Consider the following 14749-nt stretch of genomic DNA (forward strand, 5'->3'; position numbering starts at 1 on the left):
TTTGGTGTCAGGAAAAGAATGAGTCAAAATCATCTGGAAAGTATGAGAAAGGTCACTAAAAGTAGGGAATCCATCCTGAGCCCCGAGAAACTGGTCGGTCCCTTTTGTTCATTTCTCTGGTATCTCATCCCTCAATTAAAGAAGACAGGACTAGAGAAACTGGCCTTTTGAAGCACAGATACTTTATAAAAATTGACTTACATGAGAAAAAACACTTGAGTGAGAGAATCTGAAGAACCCACGGGAGGTTTTGAGGGGAGTTAAGGGACTTGGTACTCCAGTATCTGTCTAGGGCTCCAGCCCTTTCCAGAAAGGGTGTGCTTTCATAAAGCATAAATCATAAAGCAATGCTTTCAAATTTCCTCCAGTGGCCAAGACACTTTATTTGGTGGAAACAGAGCTGGGTTTCAGGGAAGAACTCATTCTCTATTAAGAACTAAGCACCTCTGCCTCATTATTTTCACTAGAACCAGAGCGGCCAGGAAAAGTTCAGGCAGGTGGGAGGAGCTAAAGTATGAGACTAACTATATCTTTTCAGACAACTGCCACTAACTTTAAACTCTCAAATCTCTTCCGAATCTGATAGATTTAAAGCGAGAACTGTGCTTCTGGCAAGGAGATCTTTAGAAGATTGCCTTTTAAAAATAGAAGTATTTCCCTAGCATCATTTTCTGTGTGAACGTACATGTCACGTACAGGTAACACTCATCTCCCATCATTCTACAGTTTTATCTTTCCAATTTTAAGTTCAGCTGCAGTCTGAGAATGGAGTAAAAGGGCAGGCCACAAGAAGAGGAAGTATTAAAGGTAAACACAGAGTCAGTAAGGGAAAAAAGTACAGACTCGGGAGCAGGGCAGAAACTGCAGAGCCACAGACAGCCAGGCCAGATTTCTTTACGTGTGCAATGCACACGTAGTCATTATGGGACATCTTTTAATACTCTACTTATCACACACAAACACACCTAATATATTCAGGTGTTTAAGTTAGTTGGTTGCTCATCCAGTGTGTCACAGACTGTCCAGGAAATGGGCACAATTTAGTCATCTTTGATTGTTAATGCCCAAATTTTAAAGAATTTTCATGTAAATTTATACAACTTTTGACTGGAAAAGAAAGGTAAAGTATTTGTTTATTTATCAAACATTTTTTTTGGGACAAGGTTTTACTATGTACTTCAAGCTGGCCCAGAACACACAGCAATCCACCTCAGCCTCATGAGTGCTAGAATTACAGAAGGAGCCACGGTGTCTGGAGTCAGCAACTGTCTTTTGAGCAACTGTTCTGATGCTATGTCTGAGAGATATTCCTCTGTGCTGGAGTTAAATGCAGCCATCCCAGGGTGGTGAGTGAGACTTGTAATGAACCAATGATTACAAATAGTGAGCAGTTGCTTTCCCTCTGTATTTTGCTTTCCAATTTGGTCTTGAGGTCTCCAAGAGTAGTTACAAGCCATGATACATGCTTACGAGACGAGCTCTCCGGGGGAAGACATGTAGACACACGCATGACTAGGTGCTCGGGAGGCTCAGATGCGTCAGCAGGTGGACACAATGATGGGGTGAAATAAAATTCATAAAACAAAAGAAATTTCTAAGTTTTCAGGGACATTAGGAGGGCCAGGGGGAGACTGAGGGACAGCCAGCCCAGCGGGGCATTCAGTCAGAAGGTGGAACATACAGAGTGCAGATAGGACATGTGTGACTATGTGTTTATTAGGGTTAATTTAAAGAAACTAAAGGCAATAGCTGGAACTTGTTTATTTGATTCTGGTGTTAACTAGTTTGTTTTATAATAGTCAGCAGCTGTGGGATGTGTTGGGCTCAGGGTCAGCTAGATGAGGTACAAGAGGGATACACTGAAAACAACCACGGGAGGTGTGGTAATCTGAATGTAATGGCCCCCATGACCTCAGAGGGAGTGGCACTACTAGGAGGTGTGGTAATCTGAATGTAATGGCCCCCATGATCTCAGAGGGAGTGGCACTATTAGGAGGTGTGGTCATCTGAATGTAATGGCCCCCATGACCTCAGAGGGAGTGGCACTACTAGGAGGTGTGGCTTTGCTGGGAGTAGGTATGGCTTTGTTGGAGAAAATGTGTCACTGTGGGGGTGGACTTTGAGGTTTCCTATGCTCAGGATACCACCCAGTGTCTCAGTCAACTTCCTATTGCCTGCAAGATATAAGATTCTCAGCTATTCCTCCAGCACTACGTCTGCCTGCATGCTGCCATGCTCCCCATCATGATGATAATGGTCTGAACCTCTGAAACTGTGAGTGAGTGCCCTCAATTAAATGTTTTCCTTATTAAGAGTTGCCATGGTCATGGTATCTTTTCACAGCAGTAAAAATCCTAAGACAGAAAGGTACATTTTGACTAGTCAAAGATGACCTGAAACTACTGAGTTTCAAATAACATGGTTTAGATCTAAAAGCAGGCAATTTGGCAGCAAATACATCAAATGAATTTATGCCGGAGAGATAAGGGAACTCCGAGGAGCTGTCGCGCTCACACTCTTGGGAGCAGGTGATAGTGTGGCCTGGTGGTGAGAGAACCAATGAGGAGTCATCAATGGCTCTCCTGGAGGAAGGGTAGGAGCTGATCACCCAGACACGTAATAAAGTGTGAACCTTTTAGAAGGTGACCAATCATATTACATACAAAAAAATCTTCAAAATGAATGTATTTTGATCCAGAGGTCCTTTGAGAACCTTACTGAGAAGGTATTGCCCAAATATCCACTTCGGGGTTTCCTTCCAGCATTGAAATGAAAACAAACGAACAAACAAACAAACAAAAAAAACTGAAGCAAATACTTTATAAAAAGGTATTTAATAAGAAAAATATAGTATTTTCATAACGAAAACTATGCAGACATTAAAAATTATGTTTGTTAGAAGGTTTTCTAGCAATATAAAGGATCACTCTAGCTATGCTGTAGAACACAAATATGAGTGAGCTAATGATGGACTTGATATGATACATTTCAAAATAAGCAGAATGAGCAATAAAAATCTACACAAGTAAATAAATCTATTTTCAAGAAGCGAATAGAAAGTAGAGAGAGTGCGTGGAAATTTGGGAAACCACAGACATGTTGTCCTTCCCATGCTCTTGGCATTGCTATCCACAGACCATTGACCCATCACCTCCCCAAGTTCTTCAACTCTTCGAACACCGCTTGATGTGAGCAGCTCAGCCTTGCTGTTGGGCTGCTGCACACACAGCTGAGGAGATGCCTCAGAGCAGAGCACCTGGCTTGTGACCAGCTGCCAGTTGGCCCCAGCGCTCCCATGTTTGTGTCATGCCCTGCAGCTGCAGAGCAGTGGTGTATTCTCTTGGACCTTTGTGGTAATGAGTTGGTGTTCCGACCAGGCTACATGTCAGTGCACAGGGTCTACGTGGCTCCCAGGACTCCATGGGGCTGGCACCATGTTTGTGTGTGGCCTGCATTGCACATCTGTACCACACAGAGTGCCCTACCCCAGTGCACTAGCTCTGCTGAAGTCACCATCTTGTTTTGGCTCAGTTTCCTCACCCACCCAAAGGAAGACACATCAATCTCAACTTCCTGCCTTTCTTTGTTTCTTTAAAAGAGAGAGAGTGTGTGTGTTGGGGGGTGCACGTTCTAGGGCGCATGTGTAAAGGTCAAAGGACAACCTCAGGTGTTGGACCTTGTGTTCCATCCTCTTTGAGGCAGGGCTCTTTACTCTTCATTAAGCCTGGGGACTCTCCAGTCCCAGGGCCTCTCTCACGGTAAGGCCCTTGCAATCACAGATGCTCACTGGATTTTACACAGATTCTGAGGATTCAGTCAGGGACTCATGGCTGCACAGTAAGTACTTCACTCCCTGAACAATCGCCTCAGCCCTTCTTCCTGCCTTGCATTTGTGTGGTGGGGACCAAGGAGTTGTACAAGCAACAACAGAACACAAACAAACAACCATGCCAGAATAAATAGAAGAAAAGCCCGAAGCTGTGGTTTGGATGGATCCTTCTCATGAGGAGACTTCCTAGCCATCCTTGATGACCTTAGGGAACCATCAATACAGCACAATTGTCCCAATCAGATTTTTATTTCAGGATGATGATCCTCCTCCTAGTCTTCAAATAAAAATACAACTAAAAATTGCCAAATACTTACAGGGCATTCTGACAAATTAGAATTTTATTAGAAGCTTTATTGTTACCTAAAATTCTGATTTGATCAGTCATCTGTGGTCTTTTTAAAGACTTTTTTATGTATATGTATGCCTATGTGAGTGTATATTCACTGTGTTCATGCAGGAGCCCAAAGAGACTAGAAAGGGGTGTTGCTCCCTGTGGAGTTGAAGTTACCAGCAGCTGTGACTGAAGCCTGGTCCCCTGCATGAACAGTAAGTGCTCTTATCCCCCGAACCACCTCTCTAGCCCAGGTCATCGGTGTTTTTATTTGCTAAATGTGTCCTTCACAACTCTGGTTGAATCTTTCAGGTTGCAGGGCTGGAGTGTGCACAAGGGAAGGTCTAGTCATTTTCTGAGAGAGGGAAATGATACCATGGTGGTAATGATAAAGGTGGAGGCTGGGATGAGAGACAAAGGGCCATGTGCAAGTCCTGATGCAGTGATTGGCACCCATGTGTTCCAGTGTCACTCTACACTGTGACTAGTCAGTGTCTCTGGAAGGTTGTGGGGTGCACTTTTCTATGGCATCTAATCAGCTCTAACTTTCAACTGCCTTATGCTCGGGATTCTTTGGGAACTAAAGGTCTGATTCTTTTCATGGTCCTCCTCAGATATTTGCAAGCTGGTAACCTCTGAAAAGTTGAGAAAATTGTGGTTGAAATAAGCACAAAGGAGAAAAGAGCGATCATCCATTTTTAGATGTGTTCAGAGGCTGGATGACTCAGAGCTGCTTCTGTTAAGAGCACTGAAGATGTGGTCTTTTTTGGTACCAAGAGAAAAACACAGAAGACTTGTGCTCTATGTTACTTTCAGTGGATGATAAAACCCCACTGAAGTCGAATCCAATGGTATATACAAAGCGCTTTTGCCGACGGTCCTCTCCTCTCTCAACTTGGCTTTGGCCAGCCCAGTCGGGGCTCTTCATGAGTTAGACTCACTTCTGCACCATTCCCCAGACTCAAGTATTCCACCAGGGCTGCTTTCTAGACAAGAGCACTGGCAGAAAACATAATAAATGTGTTTGACTGCAGGGACTCAGGACAGACATCAAATGCTCCTTTGGTGACCAATCCAAATTTTCCAACAGCGTTTCTTTCCTTCCAAGCTTTGTTCCTAGAGGTAAGTATCTGGGCTGAAATGGCTCAGAGCCGAGGAGAAAACAAATTGAGTACTACTAGAGAAGGGAGAAGAAGCGAATGCCTTCTCATTGGAGGAACTAACGGAACATTCCAGTGTTTACTCGTGTTTTAACAAGGCAGACTCTGTCTCCATTTATGTCACAGTCATACCATGAGTCAGAATGATTTCATTGATCTGCCCCACTCTGTCTTTTTCATGCCACCATTGATTAGTAACCGAGACTGCTGTGTAGGAGGCGTATCATGACAGTGGAGATGAATGTTCTTTTAAAGTGTAATTAAAAAATCCTGCTTGAAGACTGTCTGTATGTCAAAAATTCCAAGACTTTCTTCACAACTGTGCAGGCTGCTCAGCTCTGATTTACTCCTCCCATGCTCACCTGGGTGAGTAGAAAGTCACTCCACGGGCCGCAAATGAGGGCAGCGCCTGGACTGGAGCAGATGTCTGCATCATTCCTTAAGAAGTCACTGAGAAGCTTACGAGAAAGAATCTGGGGCATCCAGGGTTCTGTGGAATGCCCTGGGTACCCACGGAGATCCCCTGGGAAAGACAGGCTCCAGTGCACACTACAAAAGCAGCTCAAGGCTTCAGAAAGCAGCAGACTTGTTCTCACTTCACACTGACTGTGTGATGGAGTTCCTTGTTTATCTTGCATTTCAATTTCCTCTTTTATAAATTAGGGGTAAAAGCATTTAGAATAGTTCACTTGATATAATTATTGTAAAGAATGAAAAGAGTGATGTCTCCAAAAGCCTTAGCACCATACCTGATGTACAGAAATTGTTTAAAAAGTATCTGCTCCATTTCTCCGAGTTAACAGTAAGAAGTGGGAGGAAGTTAATGAATGTCCATCAAGGTATGAGCTTGAGGGTGGAGTCAGTGCTGCTGTCTTTGCTCAGGAAGAAGTGGGATGTACCAAAATAGAGCCAAGGAAAGAAGCATGACTGTGGTTAAGAACACAAACGGTTGAGAACTCTCTGTTTAGCACTGTAGTCCATTTTTTAATTGAATTGTTTGTTGTTTTGATGTCTGGTTTCTTAAGTTCTTTATATATTTTGGAGATCAGCCCTCTGTCAGATGTGGGATTGGTGAAGATCTTTTACCATTCTGCACACTGTCATTTTGTCTTATTCACTGTGTCCTTTGCCTTACAGAAGCTTCTTAGTTTCGGGAGGTCTCATTTATTAATTGTTGCTCTCAATGTCTGAACAGCTCTGAGGCAGGGGGAGGGGCTTGGACCTGCCTCTACTAAATGTACCTCCTCATGGGAGGTCTTATCTTCTTGTAGGAGGGAATGGGGGGGTGTTGAAACGGGGAGGCTGCAGGGGTAGGAGGAAGGAAGACGGGGTCTTTGGTATGTAAAAATAAATAAAAAAAATTTTCTTAATAAAAAAAACAACAAACAAAAAAAGAACACAAACTTCACTTTCTGAGGCCTGGTCCCTTTTCTTAAGGAAGGTTCCACAACTGTGCTTATTCCACCGGAGTGTTCTCTCTTAATTGCTACAGATGGAAGTATGGGATGGTGGCTTTAGGGGACCCCACCCAATCAGCTTGGTCTCCAGAGAGACGGCTAGTAAGACAGGCCTACAAAGTGTTCCGCACGGGACTTGAGATGCAACGAGAGTCCGGTAATTTTAAATCCCCACTAAAGGGTGTTCCTGGTGTCTGCTCTTCCACCGATGACACTTTTGCCGGCAGGGCCTGTATTTGGACAGGTGGTACAATAGGTGCTGCGGGAGGAATTTTCCTCAGCTTTTAGAGAGACAGCTCAAACGGAGAAAGGGTGGCATTTCTGTCTTTATGTCCCTTTCATTCCAGGGACATTTCTGAATGATGTATGTATTAAACAGGCTCCTCTGGAAAAGCCAAACAACTCTTGTACTGCAAATTTTCACATCATGGTCCCAGACTAGCTGGACTGAGACCCAGCGTTTCTTATTTTTCACAATTCTGACTAGGAAATAGCACAGGGAGAATGGCATTTCTAACACACCTCTGCCTGTGGGTTCTCTCGGGGCTACAGATTCACCCCAGAAATAGCTGTCTGCTCATCCAGTCCTTAACAGGGTCTGCTTACTAAATGTATCAGGTCTCCCTTTTCTGTTGAAACTAGAAGCACTAGATGGAAAAGAGGGAGGGGCTTAGTGCTGGTGATTCTCAGGCTGAGAGGCTTAATAAATAATCAACACATGAGGAAGCCCTTTCCTGCTGGGTATTAATCTCAACTATCAGTCAATATGTTGAAGAGAGAATTTTCACCCATCTATGTACTTCATGTGTTATGACATTATTACTAACTTTTGTTTCTTTTCTATGTAGATCTAAAAGTCATTTTGATTTGTTTTTCTTTTGGTCTTCACCCTAATTAAATTTTCTAAGATTTCCCCTTCATAGCAGAAACAGCCCCCAGCTTTCTCTCTCTCTCTCTCCCCACCCCCTCTTCAGGAAGTTTCCTGGTTTGAGGTCAGTCAACAGTGTAATTAATTCACCCCAGAGGTCTTGTGTACTTTTTATACATGCTAAAAGCTTCAACAAAGTTTTGTAGATACTCAGACACACATGCATACCCATACATGTACATATGTACACCCATGTGCACTCTTGTGCATGCAAGCGCACACCCACACACACACACACTCACACAAGGACACACATGGACACACACAGACACACAGACAGAAAATCTGTAACCAGCAAAGTATAATCAAGGTCTTCTTTCAAAAGGAGAAAGCAGTTAAAATGCACAGCTGGGTATGCCAGAAAACACATAATTAGACAAATTGGATTTAAGAGTTACGTAAGGTCTCAACTGAGCCAGTGAATGAGAAGTTGAAAGAAACGTTGTGATTGCTGCTCCAGTCCCTGGGAAGAAAAGAATATGTGGATATGTGTGCGTTGGGCAAATAAAAGGCAATTACTGGGTGTTATGGAGTGCAGTTGACATTTCAAATGGGTTAAGCTATAGAATGTCTGGTGGGGGGCTGTGCTGGGGGATAAAATGTTGTCCAGGGCTAAAAGAGAGAAACTGTAAGAATAGATGTGCTTGAAAGGAAGATCTGGAAAGCTCTGTTTTAGTGTTGTGTGTTGTAAAAGATAAAGGGCAGTTTAAAAAGTATATTATGCAATTTAAGTTATATATTATGTAATTGTTCTATACACTTAAAGTTTCAGAGAATTTTAAGTACCAAAGATAAACTATATATTACAAATTTTCTTCTAACAGTGGATTTTCTACACAAGGCAGGTATGTTCTAGGAAAAATAATAGAGTTTACAATTAAAGAATTTTTTTTTTATTTTTTTTTTAATTTTTATTTTGCAATACAATTCAGTTCTACATATCAGCCACAGATTCCCTTGTTCTCCCCCCTCCCGCCCCCCTCACCTTCCCCCCAGCCCGCTCCCCATTCCAATCTCCTCCAGGGCAAAGCCTTCCCCACAGACTGAGATCAACTTGGTGGACTCAGTCCAGGTAGGTCCAGTCCCCTCCTCCCATGCCGAGCCAAGGGACCCTGCATAGGCCCCAGGTTTGAATTCTCAAATCAATGCCTAACTTTTCAAAATGAATCCCATAGAACTTAGAAACTAAAGTAAATGACTACCTTTCTTAATTGCAAATAATCTTGTTTGCAAATATGCCTCAAGACAGCTGAATGAAAAGTAGATAGTCTTCTCTTTCAACCAATCTCCCTGAGAAAAACAGGACAAAAATGTAATTGTCTGAGACAGCCCTATTTTCTTAGAGAAAAAATCCTGGATTAATTGAAGAAAAAATTACCTATTAGTCCCCAAGACATCAATTCTTATAGCATTTTGGGCCTGTCTCTTAGCATGCAATTTAAATATATATCCTTAGCAATAAAAATAACTTCTTGTCTATTGATACTGCTTAACCATTAAAGCTTTTATCAGCAATCTTGTATTTGGCTTGATAGAGTTTATAAAATAAAATGTCTTAGGGCCCAGGGAAATGGCTCAGGTGGGAAGAACATTTGTTCTTTAAGCATGGGGATCTGATTCTGAATCTCCAGCACCTACACAAAGTCAGGGCATGGCTGTATGTGCCTGGAACCACAGGACTTGAGGGCGGGGTGTATGGAGACGCGTGGATACCAAGGACCCCTCCCTTCCAGAAACTCTAGCAGAAATAATGATAGACCATGTCTCAAGGCAATAGGCAAGAGCAATAGAGCAAGACAACTGACAGTCTCCTCTGGTCCCCAGATACACAGACATAGAGTATACATTTGCACAGTCTACACAGATACAACACGCAAACACTTGGAACACATCTAATCTATAAAGTATATGTGAAAAACTGTCACAAATGCAAAGATCAGCCAAGAGCTTGTTTCTTCAACCTTAGTCTAATTTAGTAAAAGAGACAGCAACACATTAGAAAGTAAACAACTCCATCATGTACTTGGTGGTTGTATATTAGTATTTATCATTTATCTTAAAGACAAGGAAAATTACTTTGAAGAAGTATAATTTGTTTATGTTGCCATTTGAAACGCACATTTGTTTCAAAGGAACTGTTTTTTGTTTGTTTGTTTTGCCACAAGTAAGACAGTGAGTTCATTTGATATCCATTATTGCAATGAAGTGTTGTATGATACTATAGTATTTTGAACTGATAATCAAATAATTGTGTTATTTGTTATGGACATACATAATAATGGCAAATATTCCTGATTATTAGACCCTGTATCAAGAATAACTACAAACTTCCCAATTATAAATCAAATGAGTCTATAAAATACTCAAAACTCTGATAATATAATGGCATATAACTACAGAGTATATCCTCATCTACTTTTACATTCTTTTCAACAGTTGCCCATCAGGTTACACAGTTACAAATGTTGAGCTTGGAGGAGATGCTGTATCCCTTCAATCACATGTGGACTAATCTCTGGTGTGTTTGCTAGGACTACAGTGACTGATACAACCCAGGAGGGGCAGACCTGACCCCCGGGCAAAGCACAAGGCTCTTGTCAGCTGAGCTGCAGCTCCTTGCCTCACACATTCTAAGAACTTTCAGAAATGTCAAAGGGGAGTACAGATTTAGCTGAACATTCCCTGGATTAAATGAGCGGTCTTCATCCTCAAGTCGGTATCGTAAGATACCTGACTCATAAACACTTGTTAGTGACGATTCACTGAATGAAGGTACTTTAATACACTTTCCAGACTAAGAACCATCAACTCTTCCTTCAATGACAGTTTACACAGAGAACCGTCTTAAGTAGAATACATTAACTTGGTCTGATCATTAACAAGTCTGTGACATTATCTATTAGTTCAGGATCCATTGTGACATAAAACGACCAGGAGACTGAAAGAAATAAGGGTTTGGATAACAGCTATGAATGATTTTAAACTGTAGCTCAGCTTGTACACTCCCCACTTTAGTTTCTATCAAACTGAATCATTCCAGAAACAGGCGGATACTTTGTATTGTGTTAAGAACCAAAGTTGTTAGGTTTGAGCTTACAAAACCTTCCTCCAAACATGAATATTTGTAGGCAGAGTTTCTGGTTTATAAAACTGAATTCAATGTTATCTCGTCAGCGGGATGAGAAATAACAAAAACACACAAAGAATGCAGAGACTTACCGTATCTCATCAGCGGGATGAGAAATAACAGAAACACACAAAGAATGCAGAGCCTTACCGAATCACGTTGCCTGTTGTCTTTCCCCGATACTATTAGGAAGTAGTTCCAGGTCAGTAGTAGCAATAACAACAGTGGTATCATGTAGAGCTCAAAGTTCCAGACGACAAAGAGGAAGAGCTGCAGGGGAGAAAAAAGAAACAAAGACGGGAGTCAATTCTGAATTTCCTTAGGTGAACTGTCACCACAAGCCCCCTCCAAACCCACACGTCTACACGCTTCAGAGCAGGGAGGCTAGCTGGAAAACCGCCCTAAGAACTTGGTGAGCATCCTGCTGGAAGCACAACTGACCCCCCGACAATCACTGCCTAGATTTTCGCTTTGTTTAATTCTGTAAAGGAAAACTTGGTATCAGTACACTGTCGAGGACATTTTAGTTTTCCTCCCTCAGTGAAATTACAGTTAAATTAGACAAAATAAAGCTTTGGGATTTTTGTTGTTGTTGTTTTGTTTGTTTGTTTTTCAGTTAAATGAGATTCACTGTGTTGTCAGAATAGCTTGGTCTGTCTGTCTGTCTTAATCACAAAGAGTGAATCACCATTTATCATCAGGAACATTCTTTTCACAAATCTCACTTGATGCTACAATAGAACAAGCATAACAGGCAGATGAAAACATATCTGTACCACAGAACCCCCAAAATCCCATATGATGAAAAAAACACTGCTTCCAACAAGTGTTAAAAGAAGTCGGCTTACCATTTGCTGTTGTTCAGAAAGTCAAGTGTTTGCAAATGAAGGTGAAGACCAATTTTGTCAAAGGAAGTTTTAACATGCTTGTTTGCATGACTTTTAACACTACCTACCTATTTGAATAAACTATTTTTAATTGTAAGACAAATGCCAGAAGAACTTGGAGTGACTGAGGAAGCCATTCTATGCATATTTACATTGGAAAACAATAGGATTTGAGACATAAGTTGTGAGGCACTCACCTCTTCACCAGGGCACTCCTGGGCAGATTATCTAAGTTCTCTGGGTCTGTGGCTCCTGTTACCTGAGTATGGCCACCTTAAATCAGGTGGGATTAAGAGCAGAATTCCTACTTGACCTCAACGCTAAGGAGCTGTATAACCTTTCTATAGCTTCCATATCATGTCTCTTAATTTCTTCCTCTGCAAAATGGGGACAATAAGTTTTGAGAACTGCAAAACTAACACAGTGCTCAGGATGTGGGCAAATACGTATTGCTCTGTCCATGCAAGTGATGCTCAGAAAGTTTACTAATTATTGACTAAATCATAACACCATCTGTCTACTAAGATTTAGTTGAACAATAGCATAAGTGGGAATTTCAGTCATGTGCTCAGAGTTGCATTTCATAGCCCAGGAGAGTTAGGGGAGGGTCATAAGGACACTAATGTAAAAGGCAGTGCTACCCAAGGCCTTCCTAGTAAATATCTGTCCAGGGCCTGGGCCTATTCAAGAAGCAGAGAGAACACCGTCTGTGAGCCACAGAACTTGGGCTCTGGGTCTAGTGACTTCGCTTCTCTGTTTTCATATGTAAAAAGAGTCCTATAAATGCAATCACCTCTAACATCGCTGTTCTAAAATGTGAGATGATTTTATGGGATTACTGTACCATTTCAGTGGATGACCACAAGGAAATAGTGTGTTCTGTAAACAGCGTGTTCCACTGCATGTATGAATTCACAGTGGTTGCAACAGCATTCACAAAATGTGTATAAGCACAGGATAGACCAAATCTCAGCAAGGAAAGGGGAGCTGGGCGTGAAATTCCACTCCTGGCTGTGGAGTATTGGCAACTGTCGGCTGCTGGGAGAGGGAGATCTGGTTTGCTCTAGGAGTGCAGCTCCTGACAAGTCAGCCCCTCTCCAGGGGAAGAAAACACTGGGAAGCAGAAACTAGTTTTGAAGGGTTTTGCTTTTTTTTCAGAATATGAAGTTGGGTGAATGTCCATATGGATCTGGGAAGAGTTGGGGGAGGGAGGGTAAATATGATCAAACACACGGTATGATACCCTCAGAAAACTATCAAAAATTTAAAAAATGTTTGAGGGTGTGTATTTTACTAGATTTTTGATATTTGTGACTCAAATGGACACCAATACACACATATATAATTGTTTAGTATCCCACGTGGCAACACCAGGCTCGTCTTCCAGAGTAAGAACCATTCCACATGCTTCAATGCATGAAGCGGGAGATTTTTTATTTCCAACAAATATGTAAGAAGATTTCTAGAAAAAATCTTCCCATTCAGTTTCTGAAATTTATATAATGTGTACAAAGATCCTGCGACATATAATTGATGTTTAGGATTATTAAATGTGCTTTTGTGAAGATAACTCTTTCAGGAAATGAACTGAGATAAACTTGATAGTCAACCACTACATGTAAAGGGGGGATTACTTTTGATTAGAGCCCATATAAATTCTTGATACAATTATTGCAACTTTTGGGTAGTCAATAGAATGCAAGCTCCTGAAGAACAGATGCTTCCTTTCTGTTCACTGCTTTACATCTGGAGCTTAGAACATGACTTCGGCAGAGTAAGGACTCAGTGGCTAAACTTCTACTCCCAATGAAAGTAAATGGACCCAAGACCATGCCAGATTATTCAGCAGTGTAATTATTTGTGTTAATAAAAGCACTATAGGACCATTGCCAGAAACTAGCTGACTTGAGAAAATACTCCCAGAATTATTAAGTGGGATGCTTCTAGAATTTTATGTTTGGTAAATATGCCCTTTAGCGCTTCCCCAGAGAGGACTTTCCTTCCTTCTGCTGTTCTGTTGTGCTGTCATGGGAACCCACTCTTTCCCTCTGGACCTTCTCATATGCCTGCATTTTCAGAGAGCATTCATGAGCCAGCATTGGTGGCACATGCCTTTAACCCCAGCACTCAGAGAGCATTCACTGCCTTCAGTGGGTTCTGCTCACATGGATGGGATTCAGATGATTTCATTGCTAAATATGATCCAATGGGATAATGTCAACCTGCTGAGGAGAGATATTCTGTTTTGTAATGTCTCATAATTGATGTTAGAGTGACTGTATTGCTTCAAGCATCTTTCAACACCATGGTAGTCTTTCAACATCACCAATTGCTTCAAGCATTGGTAATAAGTGCACTTTGTGCATATTTTTCAAAAGTAAACATCATTCTCTTCTCATACCCCAATTAACTCATTACTGGCACTCTTGAAATACAGCACTCAAAACCAACACAGCATTTCCCATGCATTTCTATGGTGTTCAAAGTGCCCCATGTACACAGTTACCAGAGCATGGATCAGGGGAAGACAGAGAAGAGAGAAATCAAGGAAGAAATTATATTTGCTTTAGAGATGCTTACAATGGAAGGATGATCTTCTTTCTTACTGTCTGTGCATTAGGAAGCTACTCCTGTGGAAGCAGCTTCCATGTTTTAAAAGAAAGCATCTTTAAAAAGGAAGAAAATGATAGAATTTTGGATGAAGTCCAAATGAAAAACATTAAATTTTTCTTTTTCAACACTCAAATTACATAAAAATCTCAAAAAAGTATTTAACATAGCTTAACAATAAAAACAGTTTTAAATTATTTTTACCACGTGTTCAGAAGTAGGAAAAAAATGCTTTATGGACTCAGTTTGCAAAGAATCACTAAGAAAAAGCAGTCGCTCACTAGAGTGTTACAGGTGATTCTAGCTCTTGCTAGTTGGTGAAGATCTTCTAGGAAAAGAGCCCAGGGTAACGGAATTCTTTTTAGCCCGTTCTTTCTGCATTAGACCTCCCTCCATCCTCCCTTGGCTCACTGTACA

At 41.5% G+C, this 14749-nt stretch overlaps 1 protein-coding gene across 1 annotated transcript in view; it reads right to left on the minus strand.

The window, feature by feature from the left end:
• Mctp1 (multiple C2 and transmembrane domain containing 1) overlaps positions 1-14749 on the minus strand; it is a 375829-nt gene that overhangs the window by 80144 nt on the left and 280936 nt on the right. The window contains exon 19 of the mRNA XM_059276583.1: positions 10986-11105. Within this exon, the coding sequence (XP_059132566.1) occupies positions 10986-11105 (120 nt within the window). The remainder of the gene's footprint in view (positions 1-10985; positions 11106-14749) is intronic.

This window comes from Peromyscus eremicus, chromosome 11 (assembly GCF_949786415.1).
Source record: "Peromyscus eremicus chromosome 11, PerEre_H2_v1, whole genome shotgun sequence".
Taxonomy (NCBI): Eukaryota; Metazoa; Chordata; class Mammalia; order Rodentia; family Cricetidae; genus Peromyscus; species Peromyscus eremicus.